A 20,425-nucleotide genomic window follows, 5' to 3' on the forward strand; every position below is an offset into this window, starting at 1 on the left:
TGTCTTTTCCACACTCTCAGGGGTTTTTGGAATCCAGATCCGAAGAGATCCACTAATTGCCATTTTTGGAGTTCCAGGGACCTCACTTAATCTGTCGCCCCAGCAGGGGGAGGTCTTGGCTTTCTGTTCTCTCCGTGCCAGGCCCTGCATTTTACTCTGCTGGAAATCTCCTATACCTCCATCTACTTCTCAATGGCTTAATACTGTTAGATCAGGCTTAAGGATAGAAAAGATTCTATTAACAGTGAAAGGTAATTCAGCCAAATTTACTCACAAGTGGGCACCTCTTATGACATACATAAAATCTCTGCCTTTATAATGTATAGATTGATGTGACTGACCCATCATGTCATGTGACTTAAATTTACAGAATAATTGAGTGAAATGTTGTTGCCTTTTAGCTTCTATTTAAAAAAAATAATGTATGTTACATGGAGGTGCAGCATTTCTTGGAAATTAAGACACTTATTATAACATGCTAAACAAAAATCTTAATGAACATTACAGTGATCTTTCCTGTTGACATTTCTTCTGTTACATTAAACCTAAAACATAGATAAATCTGCACATTTCAAGCATGAAACCTCCCCCCCCCCCAAAAAAAAAAAAAAAAAAAAAAAACATCACTTACTTTAAGAGCAAACACACAACATGAAACCACATCTTGCTGGATGGCATGTTGGACTGTTTCACGTTTCCACCTTGACACTTTCATCCCTTTGCTTCTCATAAATGCCCTTGTTGAGAGGATAGAATGTTAAATTAACATTCTAGTTACCCAATTATGACATTTCTGATTATAATAAACAATAATTGTTCTTGTTTTCTCAACTTGTTGGATACGTGCAATACCATAAAAAGGACACTGGTCATATAGACAAGTGTGACTTTTAAGTGCATACAATTACTGTATGGAACCATCAGGGCATGCAAATATTGGCAGGAACAAAATCCATATTGCCATAAAATGCATCCCCTGCTATCATGGAGAAATAAAGAGTTAAGAGTGAAATTACTTTTTCTACATAATCACATGGGTTCCATTATCTGCTGGTATGAGTTTTATATCAATAAGATAATATTTGAGGAAAATAGAGAGGGCATGCGAATATTGGCAGGAACAAAATCCATATTGCCAAAAATGCATCCCCTAGTAACATGGAGAAATAAAGAATTAAAGAGGGATTTCACCTTTTCTACATAATCAGAGATGTTCTATGAATTGCTGGTATGAGTTTTACATAGCTGTGGAACAGAATTTCGCACAAGACTTCTTTTATCGTTAATAAATCGGATCAACCTTGAGCTAAACACCCCTTTCTCCGCGGAGCGCAAAAATCCAATATCCTACTTGAAAACAACTTCGATGCGGTCGGTAAGACACTCGGCCCTTATCAGTTTGCAGAGGCGTGCACATAACTCTGCGCATGTGCAGAGCTATTTGTCTGATGTTGCAAACCTGGCAACAGACAGAGAGCAAAAACCATGGATCTTATGGAAATCACAAAGTGAATATCTGACGATGACCATTCAACTGAAAACTAACTTCATCGCGGTAAAGACGTAAGATAAAATTACATTGTTAGTTGCTTATAACTAACCTCTGTGTTTTTAATGAAGGTCCTTAAACGACAGTAGTTGATTTCCTCTGTTAAACGAAGGACTGGGTGGAGCAACATGGAAGACTGAAAATATGATCTTCGATGGAGCGGAGTTCTGTTCTGTAGTTCATGGATTAGTTTGAAACAAAGTTATGAAAACTATTGCTACTGGTTAGAGTTTAATTAAAATGGTTCATCTTTGTTTGGCAAAAAACTGTCGGGTCCTGTGTTTTATAATATGTGGGTGAAACGAAAATGAAACAGACTAATTGTTTATTACCACACCAGTAAAACAGACTAGACATGAAACCTGTCATAGTTTATTTGCTTAGGTTAATAAGCTGCTGTTGTTGCTTATTGCTGAGAGGTACCAAGGTTTTGCCTTAAAAGTTCCCGTTGATCGCGTGAACACGGAGATTTTCCAAACCGCGAGATCACGTGACGCTATCGCTCAGCGGCCGCGAGTAGGGTAGCGCGCCTAAACTACAAACCTAATTCCAAAAAGGTTTCATACAACATTTGAATAAATATAATATAATAAAAAATAAACACCTTGTTCGCAGCTCAATATCAACAGGAATAAAATAATCTGTAACCAGAAAAATGTTACTGTTGCTGTTACTTCAAAGTTTCACAATATACAAAAGGGTATTAAATTTATTTATCTATAGACCAGTGATATTTTTGTTTAATACAGCAGAAAATATTTTCCAGGCTTTAAGATGCCAAAGTCATTGAGAGATTACAACTACAGCAGATTAAGAACTTTAATTTCTTTTCTCAATGTGTATGTTTGAAAAAACTGTAGAAGAAAAATATCACTAATGTTTAGCCATTTATCCATCACAAGTCATATTATTACTTCAACGTTTAACATTATGCTGCATGTTTCATAATATTCTGCAGTCCTGCTTCATGCTGCAGTTCCCAGAGTTCCTACAGGTTAACAACGTGTTTGTGTTTCTTGTTTCACAGATGTTGACCTTCAGCATATGGAGTCATAATTTGGTTCATCTCTATGAGAGGATGTTTTCTGTTCCAGACAAGTTTCATCCTCATCCTGCCTTTGACAATGATATCTTGGGCAACAACATTTGTGCTGCTGGTAAATTTATTTATGACAAAACAATGGATATCTGTATTAGAAAAGTGTTTTTTACAAAATGGTAATTTTATAGATGATTTAAGCTCTTTTTAAGTTTGACATGTCTTGAAAACAAATATCTGTGTTTGCTACACATAAAATCCATATTTTAAAATGTATAGAAGTTTTGCCAGAAGGTTTTACTGTCAGAGGTGAAAACAAACGACATGTACTGATGTTAATGATTATGTTATTGTTGTTTTTGTACTCTTCAAAAAAATTTGATTTCACAGAAAAGCAAAAACAGAAATATGTATGTATGAATATTTTAATAATGGAGTCCTCTATAGAATATTTTTACAATTAATTGAGGAATCTGCTCTCTTCCTCTTTCTCTCTCTGTCTGTTTGTCTGTCTGTCTGATATCTAATAATATAAATAACTGTTGATATAAATTAATGTTATGCTGACATAGACCTGCTGAAATGTGTCGTCAAATCAGGGTAAACAAGAACTGATCTTAAAGGGAAATGCTGCTGTCAGCTAGAATCTGATCGCTGATCGTAATTGTTAGAAAAACTGTTTCTCCTTTTCACAGATGATTCTGGGAAACTTCAGAGTCGATTCCATCACATGTCATCTAACTGAATACAGGATAGGAGAAGAGTGCTGTCCTATGTGTCCTTCTGGTATGTTCCAGTTATGAATTACTGATTATTCTGATATAAACTCTGTTATAGTTGGGCTGCTTTCATTGCGTGAATTTTGTTCATCATGCAACCCATCTTATTCTTTAAAATGATAAAACTGTTTATTTTCCAACAGGCCATCGAGTCAAAACAGACTGTACAGAGTTTAAAACTCCAGAATGTCAGAGATGTTCTGATGGGACGTATATGGACCTACCAAATGAACTAAAGAAATGTAATCCATGTTCTACCTGTGATTCAGGTACAGTTATGTTGACTTTGTTTTCTATTTTTATTTATTTATTTTTTTTATGAAATCATTTTCTCATCTGCTTCCTCAACTACACAAACAGCTGTATTAAAAATATCTGCAGTGTTTTAAAATCTTTTATATTTCAGTAAAAATGCCTCATTGACTCCATGTTGTTTCTTTTCTGCTGCTTTCAGTTTATGACGGTTGGGTTTGTTGTTTTCTGTCTCTTTACATCTGATACATATTCACTTACAATGTAGAAATATAATTTCTATAAAAACAGTGCTAAATCTGGTTAGTGATGTTGGACTGCTATTATTTTGAACACAAATGTAAATTATGTAAACGATTCAGAAATGTCCTCTAATATTCAGTTGGACAAACTGTCTGACTTAAAGATGTCTTCAGGTTCATCATGTTGCTGTTTGTTTTCTCCATACATCTGTAATCTGTAAATGTTCACAGGAGCTGGTCTGAAGGAAAAGCAACAATGTAAACTAACTGCAGACACAGTTTGTGAACCAATGGAGGGATTCTACTGTACAGACTTTAAATCAGGAGGTTGTGTTGTAGCACAGAAACACAGGAGCTGTGAACCAGGACATTACATCAGGAGGAATGGTTGGTCTGATTCTCTTCAACACATAAATGTTTTTATTTTTAGATTAATTCTGACTTTTGAAAAGAATAAACTGAGTTACATGTTGATCAGAACTAAAAATCAGATCAGAATCTTCTAACTTTAAACTGATTTGTGTTTATCCAGGAACAGCCTCCACAGACACAGAATGCTCTGAATGCAGCAGAGGATCATTTTCTAATGGAACAATGTTTTCATGTCAGCCTCACACACAGTAAGCTGGTCTCTTACAAACAGCATAAACACAGCAGCTTGTTTTACCAAGTGATTTACCTGGATGCATGTTTCTGTTATTTCAGATGTGAAAAAGAAAACCTTCAACTGATAAAAGAAGGAACAACTTCAACTGATGCTGAATGTGGAAAAAAAAGTTCCAACATCCCACGAATTGTGATCGGTGTTGTGATGGCTTTATTAGTTGTAGCATTGATTGGTGGTGTTTTTCTCTGGAAACATAAAAAAAACAAACCACAAAGTGAGATGAATAAATGCAAATTAAAATATTAGCATTTCAAAAAGAATTACTGTTTTAATAATTGTAACATTTCATTTTTAACAGATATTTGTATAAAACGACAAAAAGCCCAAAGGGTAAGTAGGTTTCTAACTGAACTGTAATGTGAACAGATATTGATAACAATATTTAGTTTAGTCAATAATTTGTCTCGTTTTCTACATGAAAGGACCAAGAAGAAGGAGAAGAACAGGGAGTCTGTTTAAATGTACAAGGTAAGAAGAACATTGTTCCTAATAATAATTGTATTAATAATAATAATATAGTGTAATATAATATAATAAGGTAGTTTTATATAAAAAAGATCTATCCTATATTATTATTATTACTTATAATAATAATATAGGATATATAGTTTTTTTCTGGTCATTGTTCTGAAAGACTGAGATTAATTATTTTCTCTAAGGAATGAAAAACATCTTTATAGTCTAAAATCTGACTATCAAGGATTCTGGTTGAGCAGCTGTCTGGATGTTTCCATTAAAATCTAATAGATTTGGTGCCTTTTCTCTATACAGAGCAATAAACACACACTGATGGTGGCAAACTACTAGCTAGTAGCCAGTAGTTTGCCACAGTCTAACAGAAGTGATGCTACCAAACATGGACACCACCAGGACCTCTGATCAGCACAGCAGACAAGACAGGTGAACTGTCTTGTCCAATGTCATAACAACAGAGATGGGTGAAGCGGGGATTAAATGAGTAGTGACCAGCACCAATAGGGAAGACAGGTGGACTGTCTTGCAGAAGGACACAATTAAACCTACTGATTGCAGGGCGAAGTTCTACCACCATCATCAGTAAATGAATTACTTCATGTGAAACCAACCTGAAACATTTGTACAGTTTTATAAAGAAACCTGATGATCCTGGTCTCATCAGTGAGATCCACCATCTTTAAGATCATTTTATTCATATTCATATTCTGCTTCACAGGAACCTGACATAAAATGTTAATATTGCTAATATGTTTCAGAGTTTATGAAAACCTAAAAACACCTGAACAAATAGTATTACAGTTTTTATTGTTTTTCTTTTGCAGATAGAAATGCTCAAGTGAATAACTGTACATAATAAATTTCATCTTCTAAAATACCTTTTATGAATTTATTGTTACGACATATTTACCATACTGAGTGTTGTAGCAAAGTGGTGAAGAAGTAAATTATCAGGGCCATTCATTGGTTCATTTGTTCTGCTCAGTAGAGAATTTAAGAAATCAACAACATGACACTCTAGCCATGTTGTTGGCTACTAGTGAATTATAGATTCACTGAGTGTGATTATAGATTCTGACAGTGTTGAATGTAATAAACCTGATAACAAAACCATTGTATTTATTGATGACACACACAGATTGTGTGTCCAGTATGGAGGCTCAAAGGTGCCTCCACACTGCAGTCTGCTATGCAGTCAACATCAACAGAGTCCAGCACCAACTTTTTCAGCCCTGCTGTTTTTATCCATCCATTTTCTGTTCACCCTTTTCCTAATGGGGTCAGGAGGGTTGCTGGTTCCTCTCCAGCTACATTCTGGGCAAGAGGCGGGTTCACCCTGAACAGGTCGCCAATCTGTTGCAGGGCAACACAGAGACACACAAGACAAACAACCATTCACACACACTCACACCTAGGGAGAATTTAGAGAGACCAGTTAACCAGACAGTCATGTTTTGGACTGTGGGAGGAAGCCGGAGAACCCGGAGAGAACCCACCATGCACAGGGAGAACATGCAAACTCCATGCAGAAAGACCCCGGACTGGGAATCAAACCCAGGACCTTCTTGCTGCAAGGCAACAGCTCTACCAACTGCGCCACTGTGCAGCCCCAGCTGTATTTATGTTTAAAGTAATTTTGGCATTTTGTGGGGGGGCGGCATAAGAAAATAAGATTAAATAAAAATAATAAAAACATGCTGATAGATTAATTCACATGGTTTATAAGTGAGTCACTGTCCTGAGCTTCCCGTCAATATCTAATCGGTACGTTGCCTTTTAAATTTTCTCTGTACAGTGCAAGAAATCCCAAACTAAGCACCTGGTTAAATATTTCTGATGATCACTGTGGATCTGAGATGTTATTTTTAAATTGATCAGAAAGACCAGCTGAAATAATTTCCTTTCTCTACCAGTCCATGGTCGTCACTCTGCACTGATCACAAGTTGTTGAAGCATATTTGAAAAATGCTGACTGTTAAAATATGAGATCTGTGACTGTAAACCCCAAAGACTAACTTCATATGAACAAAACTCAGTCATTTTTTACAGTTTTATAAGAAGCCTGAGTCTCATCAGTGGCTTTATCCACCAGTTTTAATATCACATAATGAGATTCAAGTTCTGGTTCACAAGAACATGACATACAATTTTAATATTGTTACTATGTTTTTAGGTGTCCTGAAACTATTTTGCCTTTATCAGAAATTGTTAGATAAACTCTTCTAGGTTTAGGCTTGTTGGTGTTTTCTCACTTACAGATACAAAAGCATAAGTGGACGACTTTGTACATCACAAATTTCATTTTTATGCTGAGCTATTACATCATCTCCTTCAGCTGCTTTACAGGATGAGGCTGGAGAGTTTCCTAAAGCCAAGAAGAATGAAGCTAATCTTTATGTATTGTTTAAACCTCTTTACTGTACCATGCCCACCAATTCCCCCATTGTTATTTATCACCCCAGTAGTTGACCTGCAATTGCAAAAGTTAATTCATGTGGTATATTATGTTAATAAATGCCTCTGATTGTGATACCCACATTCGAGAGTTGGACAAATGAGAAGAATAGAAAGGAACAGGAAAGAAGAGAGGATTATTTCATGACTTGGAATCGGACACATTGGATTGAACAACTCAATATTTTTGATAGGGAAACATCGGACAGGGAAAAGTGATTGTGGAGAAGATGAGACAATAGAACATGTTATTTTGCATTGCAAGAATTATCGGATTCAGAGAAACAAGTTAATTAGGAGCCTCAGTAATATGAAAATAAAATTTGACGTTGTTGATTTATTGCAAAAGGATTCAGGAAGCAGAGGACATCAGGCTATAATTGATTTAGATACAGTGTAGGTATTTTTGGTGTCTTTGTCATGTGATCCACACTTCTTGCGGTGAACGTTGAGGACGTTTTTTTATTTTATTTTATTTTTTTACCAACCGCTAATAAATTTCAAGAAAAAGATGACGAAGAAGACGACATCCACACTCCGGTACGGTAGGTGGCGGTGTTACGTCGATCCGAGTTTCCCCATCAGATACGCAGCAAGAAGACGCAGGGGCAAAACTTTTGGGATATTCAAAGTTCTGTGGATTTGGATGAATTGTAAGCAAATTGATTAAAGTGTATGGATTAGAGGATAAGAAAATACATCAGTTGAATCCTATTAGTGTTATTCCTCCACGGCTATTTCCTGAGGTAAATGTAGATATGAGACTTCTTAAAATGAAAAATGGTTGAAATTTAAATGAAATAGGGATAAAGACTGATATATATTTAAGATACTCATATTATAATTACCTTAAAATATATTCAGTCGGTTCTAAGAATTTAAAAGGATGTGAGGGAATAGGAATAGCTACCAGAGTTTAAAATATACATTTCTAAAAAAAAAAAAACAGATCAGATCAGCTATCAGTTTTTACAGCAGAAATGGTGGTGTTCTGTCAGATAGCCATACATTGTCAGATCGTCATACGCGTATGACAAACTGACAAACTATATCTGTCAGATCAGCATACGTTTGCATACGTTTCAGCATACGTTGTCAGATACGTTGTCAGATAGTCATACGCTTAGCTCAGACATGTATACGTTGTCATTACCATATGATTTTATTTAATCAGCAACATAGAATCATGACGTAGATAAGGATTTTTTTCAAAAGTGAAACACTGGTTTTGCCCCAGTTTCAGTGTGGGTAAAAATTGCGTTTTCATACACGACATGCTATCCAAGTTAGCAGACATGTTATCCAACCCAAAAATATTAAGGAAGTGGGGGACGTGAATTTAAACAGGGCGTGTTTTAGGACGTGTTTTGTAGTTTACTGCAGCTGCAGCAGCATTAAATTTAATTTATTTAGTTACTTTTTATTGTGTCTCTTCTCGCGTATGACAAGCTGACGACTCCTCTCAGTATGGCGGACCTCCTGCAGAATGCGCATGCGTGCGCATGCGCTCTTACCATATGTATGCTATTCTGACATGTATGGCTATCTGACAGAACACCGGCAGTTATATTAAGCTTACAGGTAGAGGAGGTTCGACCAGACAGGTGGTGGTGTGCACAGATAATAAAGCAGTTTTAGTAAGTATTCAGGGAGAAAGAAATAATAGGAAAGATTTAGTATTAGAAATACTGCACGGTCTATTTAGATTATACAGGGATTCAGGCACGTGCAGAGGTGGAGGCGAAGGGGGCTTGAGCCCCTGTCCTTTTAATCCTTGATGCCCCTAGTGCCCTTTTGAGGGGTTTTTTTGCTGTTTTTTTTTTTTTTTTTTAATTTTAATTTTAATTTTAATTTTTTATTTTTAATCTGTATGCCAGAAGGTCTGTTTGTGCCCCTCAGCAATAATATTTAGCTAAATATAATAATTTAGTAAAAATAAACTTGTCTGGCTGCCCTCAGTTAAATGACTCTCAGAGCCTCCATGTTGTTCAGACTTCGGGTCCATGTAAGGAGGAGCGGCCGGATCTGTGCCCTCTAACTATCAAATTATGGGCAAGAAAAACAACAAATATATTATTCTTTTTATTTATTTATTTATTTTTACCTATAAAAATGTACACCGTTAGCCTTTGCTGTATTTTCTACAGCTAAATACCGCAAAATGCCCAGTAAAACTAACGTAAAACATCTTTACAATTAGTTACTGTAATTTGCATTGCATTATGGGTATAGTACATAGTATTACATTAACTTACTGTATGTTTTGAAGTTGCCGTAATTTACTGTTTACACATTGCAGTAGTGGTACTGCACTTATAATGTCTTTGCGCTGGCCATGTAAGAATTCTATTTGATTTCCAACGGTCATCATAGATGTTTCATCGTGGTTCCCTATTTCTGTATTTTTACTCCTTTAGTGGTTAACATATTTTTAAGGCAGAAAGAGAGTGTATAATTCTGATGGCACATATTTACTTCCATAGATAGAGAACAGCAAAGAGGTGTTGTGCGAAATTCTGTTCCCCTGTGAAAATCTGTTCCCCCTGCAATGCGCGCTCTCTGTGTGATGAAAGGAATAAACAGTTAAAGATTTTCTGGTAAATTAATTTCCCATTTTATGGAGGGGGAACAGATTATTTCAGGCAGCTGAAATATCCATTCTCTCTTCTCCTCCCCCCATAACTTTGGGAAATAAAGAGCAACTGTTTCCAAATTCTCAAAAATTGTTATGTGTGGTAGCATGTTGTATACTAGAAATTTCCTCAATCCAGTAATCTGTCATATTTTACTTTAGAACAGGATTTACCAGAAGTCTACACACTCATCTTTTCAGGAAGTCTTAATTTTTGTGCCCTGTTATCAGACAGTTTCCATCCTCTTCTATTAGCAATGAAAAATTGTAAAATACACACTACGTGTTGGAAAATTGTGTTTGGTGACTGACTTTTATTTCTGTCAGGCTGAAGCTGGGCCGGATTTTAGCAGGGGCTTACCGGGGCTGCAGCCCGGGGCCCCGGCATTTCGGGGGCCCCGAAGGATGTTTTATATTTTTGTGAATGGATAGTGTCAGAATTTAATCAATGACTACCACGATTTTGACAGCACCGATGAAAAATGTTCCAATTTGTTCTGGCAAACGTCCATCTTGAATGCTTGCTTGTTATTGGTCCACTTTTGACGCATCTTACGCATTGGGGAGGAGGAGCGTCAAGGGAATATTATTTTACAATGGCGGACAACAGGAAATATGACAGCGGAGCGCAGAAAAGAAGGAAGAGAAAAGAAAAAGAGCATCGCGCCAAAGAGGCGACAAACAAAATGCCTAAACTGACAGGCTTTTTTAAACCTGTTAGCGGAGATGGAGCAGAAACATTATCCCCGCCTCAAACCCTTAGCTATGCTAACACCGGCACTAAGATCCCGCCAGAACCTATAACTGAGTCGGTGGCTGGACTGGCCTGTGGAGTCAGAGTTGGTGGAAGCGGATCTTCTTCCGCAGATGGAAAGACGACTGTGGATCCGCAGTACCGATCCGGCGCATTGGGGGAAATAGACGAGTCCTTGCGAGCTTACTGGGCTGAGCGAGGACCGGAGAGCTGTCAAAATATGAATGTTGGCTTTCAAGCATCAGAACGGGTGTACAAGCATCAAAAGCGTCACTTCTCCAAATCTCACTTTAAACGCAAGATGTTAAATGGTGAGTACATCGAAAGACCGTGGCTGCTCTACTCTCCATCCACCGGAGCTGCATTTTGTTTTGCATGCCGCATTTTCAGCAATGCTAATACTCAGTCAAACTTTGAAACTGGTTTCAGTGACTGGAAGCACGCAACTGAACGCAAATGCCTAAACTTTAAAAAATCCTTCAGAGGGCAGCACTTTGGACTTACCTGGGTCAGGATATTTTCTGAAAACTACAGTATGCCTGATCTCTTTTTTCCAGAAGATATTGTTTATATCCATGTTCTGTCTGACTGGCAGAGAAGCACTTTTTTGACATTTATTTCCTCCACTATTTACCAAGAACTTTAAAACCAATGAAAAAGTTTGAGTTTTGATATATTCCACTTGTACTTATATGAACTTGTAAATGCTGGGGATATTTGTATAAATATTGTTTTACTCGCTTTGCTTTGTAAAAGTATATTTGAGCATTGCACTTTCTTGCACTCAATCTGTTTTATAGTTTGTGTTGAAGTCCAGGCAACAATAACTATTCAGTGATTTTATTTTGTGATGCAAGCATCATATTCTAGTTTCAACCCCAACATGTGGTTTAGTCTTTCTAGAAAAGAGTTCAGAGTTGTTTGTAGTTTGTGACAACTGGCTTATTAAAGTTGTAAGTTGTCAAAACTTACTGTTTGGTCATTTTCTGTTCATCCTCTAAAACAAAACAAACACATACAAAAAAATATATACATATATATATACATATACATATACATATATATATATACATATATATATATATATATATATATATATATATATATATAGACTCTAGCCCAGGGGCCCCCATCCTGACTCTAGCCCAGGGGCCCCCATCCTCCTAAATCCGGCCCTGGGCTGAAGTGACAAAAGTTGAAGAAAGACCGATTCTCTTGGCGTTTAAAATAACACAAAACAGCGTAAAAAGACCTCGTTTATTTAATTACTTTACAATTTTGTAAACAACAGCTGCCGATTAAACTAAATGTTACAACCTCGACATGATTATCTGAGTTCTTTTTTTACCGAGAAATCGATCAGAAGCGCCGTGAAAATAATCTCTCTGGCTGCAATGCGCGCTCCCGACACAGGGGGAACAGATTTTCTATTCACAGAGGACCTTCGAGACCGACACGTCACTACAAACCTGACAACAGACGAAGAGCAAAATCCACGGATTTTATGAGATTACTGACCAAAGGAAATCATAAAGTGAATATCTGACGATGACGACCATTCAACTGAAAACTAACTTCATCGCGGTATAAGACGTAAGATAAAATTACATTGTTAGTTGCTCATATCATGCCGCTGTGTTTTTAATGAAGCTAGACGACGGCAGTTGAATTTCTCTCTGAGCCGAAGGACTGGGTGGAGAAACACCCAGACTGAAAATATGAACTTCGAGGGAGCGGAGTTCTGTTCTGCATTCATGGATTAGTTTAAAACAAAGTTATAAAAACTAGTGTTGCTACTGGTTAGAGTTTAATTAAAACTGTTTATCTTTGTTTGGCAAAAAACTGTCGGTTCCTGTGCTAATAATTTATGGGTTTAACGAAAGTGAAACAAATTGTTTACTATCACATCAGTAAAACAGAGGTAGACATGAAACCTGTCATAGTTTATTTGCTTAAGTTAATTTGCTGAGAGGTACCAAGGTTTTGCCTTAAAAGTTCGCGTTGAGCGCGTTAACAGGGAGATTTCCAAACCGCGAGATCACGTGACTCTATCACTCAGCGGCCGATATGTTTCACTAATGTTTAGCCATTTATTTATATCACTTCAACATTCAACAACAGTATCACATGCTGCATGATTTCCTAATATTCTGCAGTCCTGCTTCATGCTACAGTTCCCAGAGTTCCTACAGGTTAACAATGTGTTTGTGTTTCTTGTTTTACAGATGTTGACCTTCAGGATATGGAGTCACAATTTGGTTCATCCTGCATCTCTATGTGAGGATGTTTTCTGTTCCAGACAAGTTTCATCCTCATCCTGCCTTCGACAATGATATCTTGGGCAGCAACATTTGTGCTGCTGGTAAATTTATTTATGACAAAACAATTTATATTTTTATTAGAAAAGTTTTTTTTTGTTTGTTTTTTACAAAATGGTAAATTTCTAAATGATTTATACTCTGTTTTCAGAATCAGATCCATGATTTATTTACAGTTTCTTTTTAAGTTTGACATGTCTTGAAATCAAATTTCCTTTTTGCTACACATAAAATCCATATTTTAAAATGTATAGAAGTTTTGCCAGAAGGTTTTACTGTCCGAGGTGAAAACAAATGACATGTACTGATGTTAATGATTATGTTATTGGTGTTTTTGTTCTCTTCAAAACATTTAGGTTTCACAGAAAAGCAAAAAGAGAAATATGTAATCAAATTTATTTAATAAATAAACTGAATTAGGGTTGTTGTAAAAGAATATTTTAGTAATGGAGTACTCTATAGAATATTTTACAATTAATCAAGGAATCAGATCTCTCTCTTTCTCTCCCTCTACCTCTATTTCTCTTTCTCTTTCCATTCCTACCCTTAACTCCAAAATTGTGACAACACGGTTCCAACAGCAAAAAAGCTTTCATACTTCAACCATCACGCTGCAAAATTCAACAATCCTTATTTGTCGACAAAACGCTACACAGTTCAACACCATGCTGCTTTGCACTTCACAACAACTCATAGGTGGAAGTAAGAGCGCTGCGCACCACAGATAGTGACCCGGGTGGAACACGGTGCTCTATATAATGAAGCATAATTTAACGAAGCTTCGAGGCAGATACATTTTCCTTGAGGAATTTTAATAATCGAGGAACTTGAATGATTGGAGGAATCGTTTCAACCCTAGACTGAAATAAATTCAATAATTGCAGCAACTAATGCTAAGGACAGGTTGAAGCTAATCTAATAATATAAATAACTGTTGATATAAATTAATGTTAGGCCGACATAGACCTGCTGAAATGTGTCATAAAAGCAGGGTAAACAAGAAATGGAAATGCTGCTGTCAGCTAGAATCTGATGATAATTGTTAGAAAAATGTTTTTCCTTTTCACAGAAGATTCTGATGAGAGACTTCAGAGTTGATTCCATCACATGTCATCTAACTGAATACAAGATAGGAGAAGAGTGCTGTGATCAATGTCCTTCTGGTATGTTCCTGTTATAAATTACTGATTATTCGGATATAAACTCTGTTATAGTTGGGCTGCTTTCATTGCCTGAATCTTGTTCACCATGCAACCCATCTTATTCTTTAAAATGTTTATTTTCCAACAGGCCATCGAGTCAGAATAGACTGTACACAGTTTAAAAGTACATCCTGTCAGAGATGTTCAGATGGGACGTATATGGACCTACCAAACGGACTAAAGAGATGTAATCCATGTTCTACCTGTGACTCAGGTACAGTTATGTTGACTTTGTTTTCTATTTTTATTTATTTATTTATTTTATGAAATTATTTTCTCATCTGCTTCCTCAACTACACAAACAGCTGTATTAAAAATATCTGCAGTGTTTTAAAATCTTTTATATTTCAGTAAAAATGCCTCATTGACTCCATGTTGTTTCTTTTCTGCTGCTTTCAGTTTATGACGGTTGGGTTTGTTGTTTTCTGTCTCTTTACATCTGATACATATTCACTTACAATGTAGAAATATAATTTCTATAAAAACAGTGCTAAATCTGGTTAGTGATGTTGGACTGCTATTATTTTGAACAAAATGTAAATTATGTAAACGATTCAGAAATGTCCTCTATTATTCAGTTGGACAAACTGTCTGACTTAAAGATGTCTTCAGGTTCATCATGTTGCTGTTACTTTTCTCTATTCATCTGTAATCTGTAAATGTTCAAAGGAGCTGGTCTGAAGGAAAAGCGACAATGTGGACCATCTGTAGACACAGTTTGTGAACCAATGGAGGGATTCTACTGTACAGACTTTAAATCAAGAGGTTGTGTTGTAGCACAGAAACACAGGAGCTGTGAACCAGGACATTACATCAGCAGGAATGGTTGGTCTGATTCTCTTCAACACATAAATGTTTTATTTTTAGATTAATTCTGACTTTTGAAAAGAATAAACTGAGTTACATGTTGGTCAGAACTAAAAATCAGATCAGAATCTTCTGACTTTAAACTGATTTGTGTTTATCCAGGAACAGCCTACACAGACACAGAATGCTCTGAATGCAGCAGAGGATCATTTTCTGATGGAACAATGTTTTCATGTCAGCCTCACACACAGTAAGCTGGTCTCTTACAAACAGCATAAACACAGCAGCTTGTTTTACCAAGTGATTTACCTGGATTCATGTTTCTGTTATTTCAGATGTGAAAAAGAAAACCTTCAACTGATAAAAGCAGGAACAACTTCAACTGATGCTGAATGTGGAGAAAAAAGTTCCAACATCACAGGAATTGTGATCGGTGTTGTGATGGTGCTTTTATTAGTTGCAGCAATAATTGGTGTTTTTCTCTGGAAAACTAAAAAGATTGCAATTCGAAGTGAGTTGAAGAAAACTGTAGTTAAAATATTATCAGGATTTTATTTTTTACTGTTTTAATAATTGTAACATTTCATTTTTAACAGATATTTGTATAAAACGACAAAACACCCAAAGGGTAAGTAGGTTTCTAACTGAACTGTAATGTGAACAGATATTGATAACAATATTTAGTTTAGTCAATAATTTGTCTCGTTTTCTACATGAAAGGACCAAGAAGAAGGAAAAGAACAGGGAGTCTGTTTAAATGTACAAGGTAAGAAGAACATTGTTCTTTACTTAATAATAATAATATTATTAATAATAATAATAATAATATAGTATAATATAATAAGATAGTTTTATATAAAAAAGATCTATATTATTATTATCACTAATAATAATAATATAGGATAGATAGTTTTTTTCTGGTCATTGTTCTGAAAGACTGAGATTAATTATTTTCTCTAAGGAATGAAAAACATCTTTATAGTCTAAAATCTGACTATCAAGGATTCTGGTTGAGCAGCTGTCTGGATGTTTCCATTAAAATCTAATAGGTTTGGTGCCTTTTCTCTATACAGAGCAACAAACACACACTGATGGTGGCAAGCTACTAGCTAGTAGCCACCGCCTCCCTGGGACAGTCTAACAGAAGTGATGCTACCAAACATGGACACCACCAGGTCCTCTGATCAGCACCAGCAGGAAAGACAGGTGAACTGTCTTGTCCAATGTCATAACAACAGAGATGGGTGAAGCGGGGATTAAATGAGTAGTGACCAGCACCAATAGGGAAGACAGGTGGACTGTCTTGCAGAAGGACACAATTAAACCTACTGATTGCAGGGCGAAGTTCTACCACCATCGCCAGTAAATGAATTACTTCATGTGAAACCAACCTGAAACATTTGTACAGTTTTATAAAGAAACCTGATGATCCTGGTCTCATCAGTGAGATCCACCAGCTTTTTTTTTGTTGTTTTTTTCCCCCACCAGGGGGTCCTTTTTGTGGGCTCTAGTGTCCCTTATTCAACAGTAGGCTGACAGGAAAGGGGGAAGAAGAGGGGGGAAGACATGCGGCAAATATCGTCAGGATATCGTCCGGGAATCGAACCGGCGACGGCCGCGTCGAGGACTGAGGGCCTCCAAACGTGGGGCGCGCTATCCTCTACGCCACCGGAGCACACCCCAAGATCCACCATCTTTAAGATCATTTTATTCATATTCATATTCTGCTTCACAGGAACCTGACATAAAATGTTAATATTGCTAATATGTTTCAGAGTTTATGAAAACCTAAAAACACCTGAACAAATAGTATTACAATTTTTATTGTTTTTCTTTTGCAGATAGAAATGCTCAAGTGAATAACTGTACATAATAAATTTCATCTTTTAAAATACTGTTATGCATTTATTGTTACGACATATTTACCATACTGAATATTGTAGCAAAGTGGTGAAGAAGTAAATTATCAGGGCCATTCATTGGTTCATTTGTTCTGCTCAGTAGAGAATTTAAGAAATCGACAACATGACACTCTAGCCATGTTGTTGGCTACTAGTGAATAATAGATTCACTGAGTGTGATTATAGATTCTGACAGTGTTGAATGTAATAAACCTGATAACAAAAACATTGTATTTATTGATGACACACACAGATTGTATGTCCAGTATGGAAGCTCAAAGGTGCCTCCACACTGCAGTCTGTTATGCAGTCAACATCAACAGAGTCCAGCACCAACTTTTTCAGCCCTGCTGTTTTTATCCATCCATTTTCTGTTCACCCTTTTCCTAATGGGGTCAGGAGGGTTGCACAAGTTTCACCACTGATTTAACAGCATCCTCACGTTCTTTTACACTCACCACATTTGAATAACATTTATTCTGGCATCCAAGTCTTTTGATTCTGGCTACTACTTTAATCAATGTAGACCAAGACGAAAACCTAATGAAATGTTTAAGAAAATCAGCAGTGTCATTTGCCGTTGTCACAAATGTCTGAACAGCTTTAACCTCTGGGTCACCAACTAACAGATCAGGGGAAGATTTAAATTCCCTGTTAATTTCCTTTTCCCACAAAAATTCAGGACCTGTTAGCCAATTAGTTGTTAAAATGTCAGATGCACATAACCCTCTTGATGCATGATCTGCTGGATTTTCAGTGGTGTCAACATGATTCCATTGATTTGGATTTGTGTTCTCCCTAATGATCTGAACCCGATTTGCCACAAATACATGAAACCGTTGTGCTTCATTATTAATATACGACAACACAACTTGTGAATCTGTCCAGAAAAACTCTGTGTCTATCAAGTTCTGATTTTAACAGAACACTCAGCTTAGCAGCAATCACTGCAGCTGTAAGCTCGAGACGAGGAATGGTTGTAATTTTCAAAGGAGCAACTCTGGCTTTAGCCATGATTAAAACACAATGAATTTCACCTTTGACATTCTCAAATCTGAGGTAGGAGCATGCACCATATGCTAGGTTGCTAGCATCTAAGAAGTGATGGAGTTCAGTTTTAACAATTTCTCCAAATCCTTGGGGATGGTAACATCTTTGTATCAGTAACCTCTTTACATCCTGAAGGCTGAACTTCCACTTCTCCCACCGTACTAGCAAGTCTTCAGGCAGAGGGTCATCCCATCCAATACTTCTGCGACACAGATCTTGTAAAATGCATTTCCCTCTCATAACAAATGGTGAAAGAAAGCCAAGCAGATCATATAAAGAGGCTATTACTGACAAAATACCGCGACGTGCATCAGGTTTGTCCCTCAGATCAACATGAAAGCCCAAACAGTCACTTTTAACATGCCATCGCATACCTAAGGTATGTTCAGTAAGTGTCGAATCAGGCTTGAGATCAGCAGAAACCACACTAGTGGCTCTCTCAGATGGATTCACACAATCTAGAACGTCAGACCTATTGGAATTAAATTTATGGAGTTTCAAACCACCTTCTTTACATAGTTTCTGTGCTTCAGTTATTAGTGTGGTGGCATCATTAGCTGTAGGGACACTTATTAGTCCATCATCAACATAAAAATCATTTTCCACAAATGCTGCTGCAGCTGGAAACTTTGATCTCTGCTGTTGTGCCAAATATTTCAGACCAAAATTAGCACAGCCTGGAGAGGAGGCAGCACCAAAAAGGTGGACTTTCATCTGATATTCTTTAGGCTCACTCTCCAAATCGCCTTGCTCCCACCATAGAAACCCGAGGTAACAGCGATGCTTTGATGAAACATAAAACTGGTGGAACATCCTCTCAATGTCACAAATAATAGCAATAATAGCTTCTTTTCTGAAACGCAGAAGGATTCCAATCAAAGAATTAATCAAATCTGGACCAGTCAACAAAGTATCATTCAAAGAGGTACCACGAAATTTAGCTGAGCAGTCAAACACTACTCTCAACTTATCTGGTTTCTTTGAATGGTACACACCGTGGTGAGGCAAATACCACATACAACAATCATTTGTATTTGTGTCAGGAACTAGTTCAGCATCACCACAGCTAATGATGGACTCCATAAATATTTTATAATGACCGTAGAACTGATTATTTCTCGTTAACTTTCTTTTCAGATGTTGTAAATGAACAGTAGCTAACCTTTTATTATTTGGCAACACAGGAGGGCAGAATGTTTTAAATGGAAGAGGCATCTCTAAATGGCCATCTTCTTTTTGTGTAATATTTTCACTCAGAATTTGTATAAACCGAATATCATCTTGGGAAACACATTTTCCTTCTGGACCTTTTTCATTGAAATCTAATTCCAAAACTCTTAAAACATCAGAAGCCAATGGAGCGGGTATTTCTTTCACCATTACTCTATGTACAAATCTTTGGTTACTTTGCCGAGCTAAGTGTGGATTGGCTGCCCCAATAATACTCCAACCAAGAGCAGTTCTTTGAGCAAACGGTTCATTTTCCCTACCCACAACAACTTCCAAGGGAGCCAAAGCAGAAGGACAGTCAAAACCAATGAGTAAACCTACTTCACAATCTTGTAAGGCAGGCATTTGGCTAGCCAGATGCTTAAGATGAGGCCACTGTAATGCTGTACTTTTACTTGGTATACAAGATGTATCAACAGGAATGAAGTCACGCGTGTATGCTTGCTGCAACTGTATACAATTATCAGAGAAAAAACTCCGAACTTGCAAGTCATACACATTTTGACTTGAAACGGGTGTATCAACAGAAACCATGGTACTAAGTTTTAACTGGACTGGTTTAGTTTCAACAATTAAGTTTTTCACAAGATCTTCTAAAATGAAAGATGAATCACTCTGAGTGTCAAGGAGTGCATAAGTAAGGATTTCCTTCCCAGGATCCTTCACAGAAGACAGAAAAACTGGAATAATACTTGATGTTGCAGAATTATTTCGGGTGAGTGCATGAGATAAAACACTGTGAGGTGTTTCTTCTGGGGAGATAGAACACTGTTGACCCACATCCTGAGATCTCACTCTTTCCTTGTGTAAACAAGTAGGATGATGTCGTCTACATTCCCCACAGACATGCCGCGTTTTACAGTCTTTCAATAAATGGCCTTTCCTTAAACATCCAAAACAAAGATGGTTTTGATATATAAATGATCTTTTATCTTCCATTGATTTGATTGCAAATTTAGGACATTTAGCAACACTGTGTGAAATGTCTGCACAAACCAAACAAGGCAATTTAGATTTCAAAACACAAGTTTCTTGTTTCTTGAACTCAGTGCTGGTATTAAGAGCCTTTGCTTTC

The 20,425-nt window shown here is 36.8% G+C and overlaps 2 protein-coding genes and 1 pseudogene across 5 annotated transcripts; 2 read left to right on the plus strand and 1 right to left on the minus strand.

Moving 5' to 3' along the window:
• The first annotated feature begins 1,446 nt into the window (after positions 1–1,446).
• Positions 1,447–17,061, plus strand: LOC122845890 (tumor necrosis factor receptor superfamily member 14-like). Of its 3 annotated transcripts, XR_006373159.1 has the most exons (11): positions 1,477–1,563; positions 2,577–2,706; positions 3,284–3,374; positions 3,511–3,636; positions 4,093–4,248; positions 4,394–4,481; positions 4,567–4,742; positions 4,827–4,858; positions 4,951–4,996; positions 5,300–5,428; positions 16,376–17,061. XR_006373159.1 is itself a non-coding variant. In XM_044142506.1 (10 exons), exons 2-10 carry the CDS (start codon positions 2,620–2,622, stop codon positions 5,305–5,307), a joined length of 810 nt encoding a protein of 269 aa, XP_043998441.1. In that variant the 5' UTR covers positions 1,447–1,555; positions 2,577–2,619; the 3' UTR covers positions 5,308–6,112. The 3 variants fall into 3 exon arrangements, 2 of the variants coding, with proteins under 2 accessions (XP_043998441.1, XP_043998529.1); XM_044142506.1 differs by lacking the exon at positions 16,376–17,061 and having other exon boundaries at positions 1,447–1,555; positions 5,300–6,112; XM_044142594.1 differs by lacking the exon at positions 16,376–17,061 and having other exon boundaries at positions 1,451–1,563; positions 5,300–6,112.
• LOC122845794 (tumor necrosis factor receptor superfamily member 14-like) lies at positions 12,295–17,061 on the plus strand. 2 transcript variants are annotated; one of them, XM_044142261.1, is made up of 10 exons: positions 12,295–12,435; positions 13,068–13,204; positions 14,230–14,323; positions 14,451–14,576; positions 15,032–15,187; positions 15,332–15,419; positions 15,505–15,680; positions 15,766–15,797; positions 15,890–15,935; positions 16,243–17,061. In XM_044142261.1, exons 2-10 carry the CDS (start codon positions 13,172–13,174, stop codon positions 16,308–16,310), a joined length of 819 nt encoding a protein of 272 aa, XP_043998196.1. In that variant the 5' UTR covers positions 12,295–12,435; positions 13,068–13,171; the 3' UTR covers positions 16,311–17,061. The 2 variants fall into 2 exon arrangements, with proteins under 2 accessions (XP_043998196.1, XP_043998288.1); XM_044142353.1 differs by having other exon boundaries at positions 14,233–14,323.
• Positions 17,062–17,685: 624 nt separating this feature from the next.
• LOC122840266 lies at positions 17,686–18,492 on the minus strand (annotated as a pseudogene).
• Between the last annotated feature and the right edge of the window lie 1,933 nt (positions 18,493–20,425).

This window comes from Gambusia affinis, linkage group LG01 (genome assembly GCF_019740435.1).
Source record: "Gambusia affinis linkage group LG01, SWU_Gaff_1.0, whole genome shotgun sequence".
In the NCBI taxonomy this organism is placed as follows: domain Eukaryota; kingdom Metazoa; phylum Chordata; class Actinopteri; order Cyprinodontiformes; family Poeciliidae; genus Gambusia; species Gambusia affinis.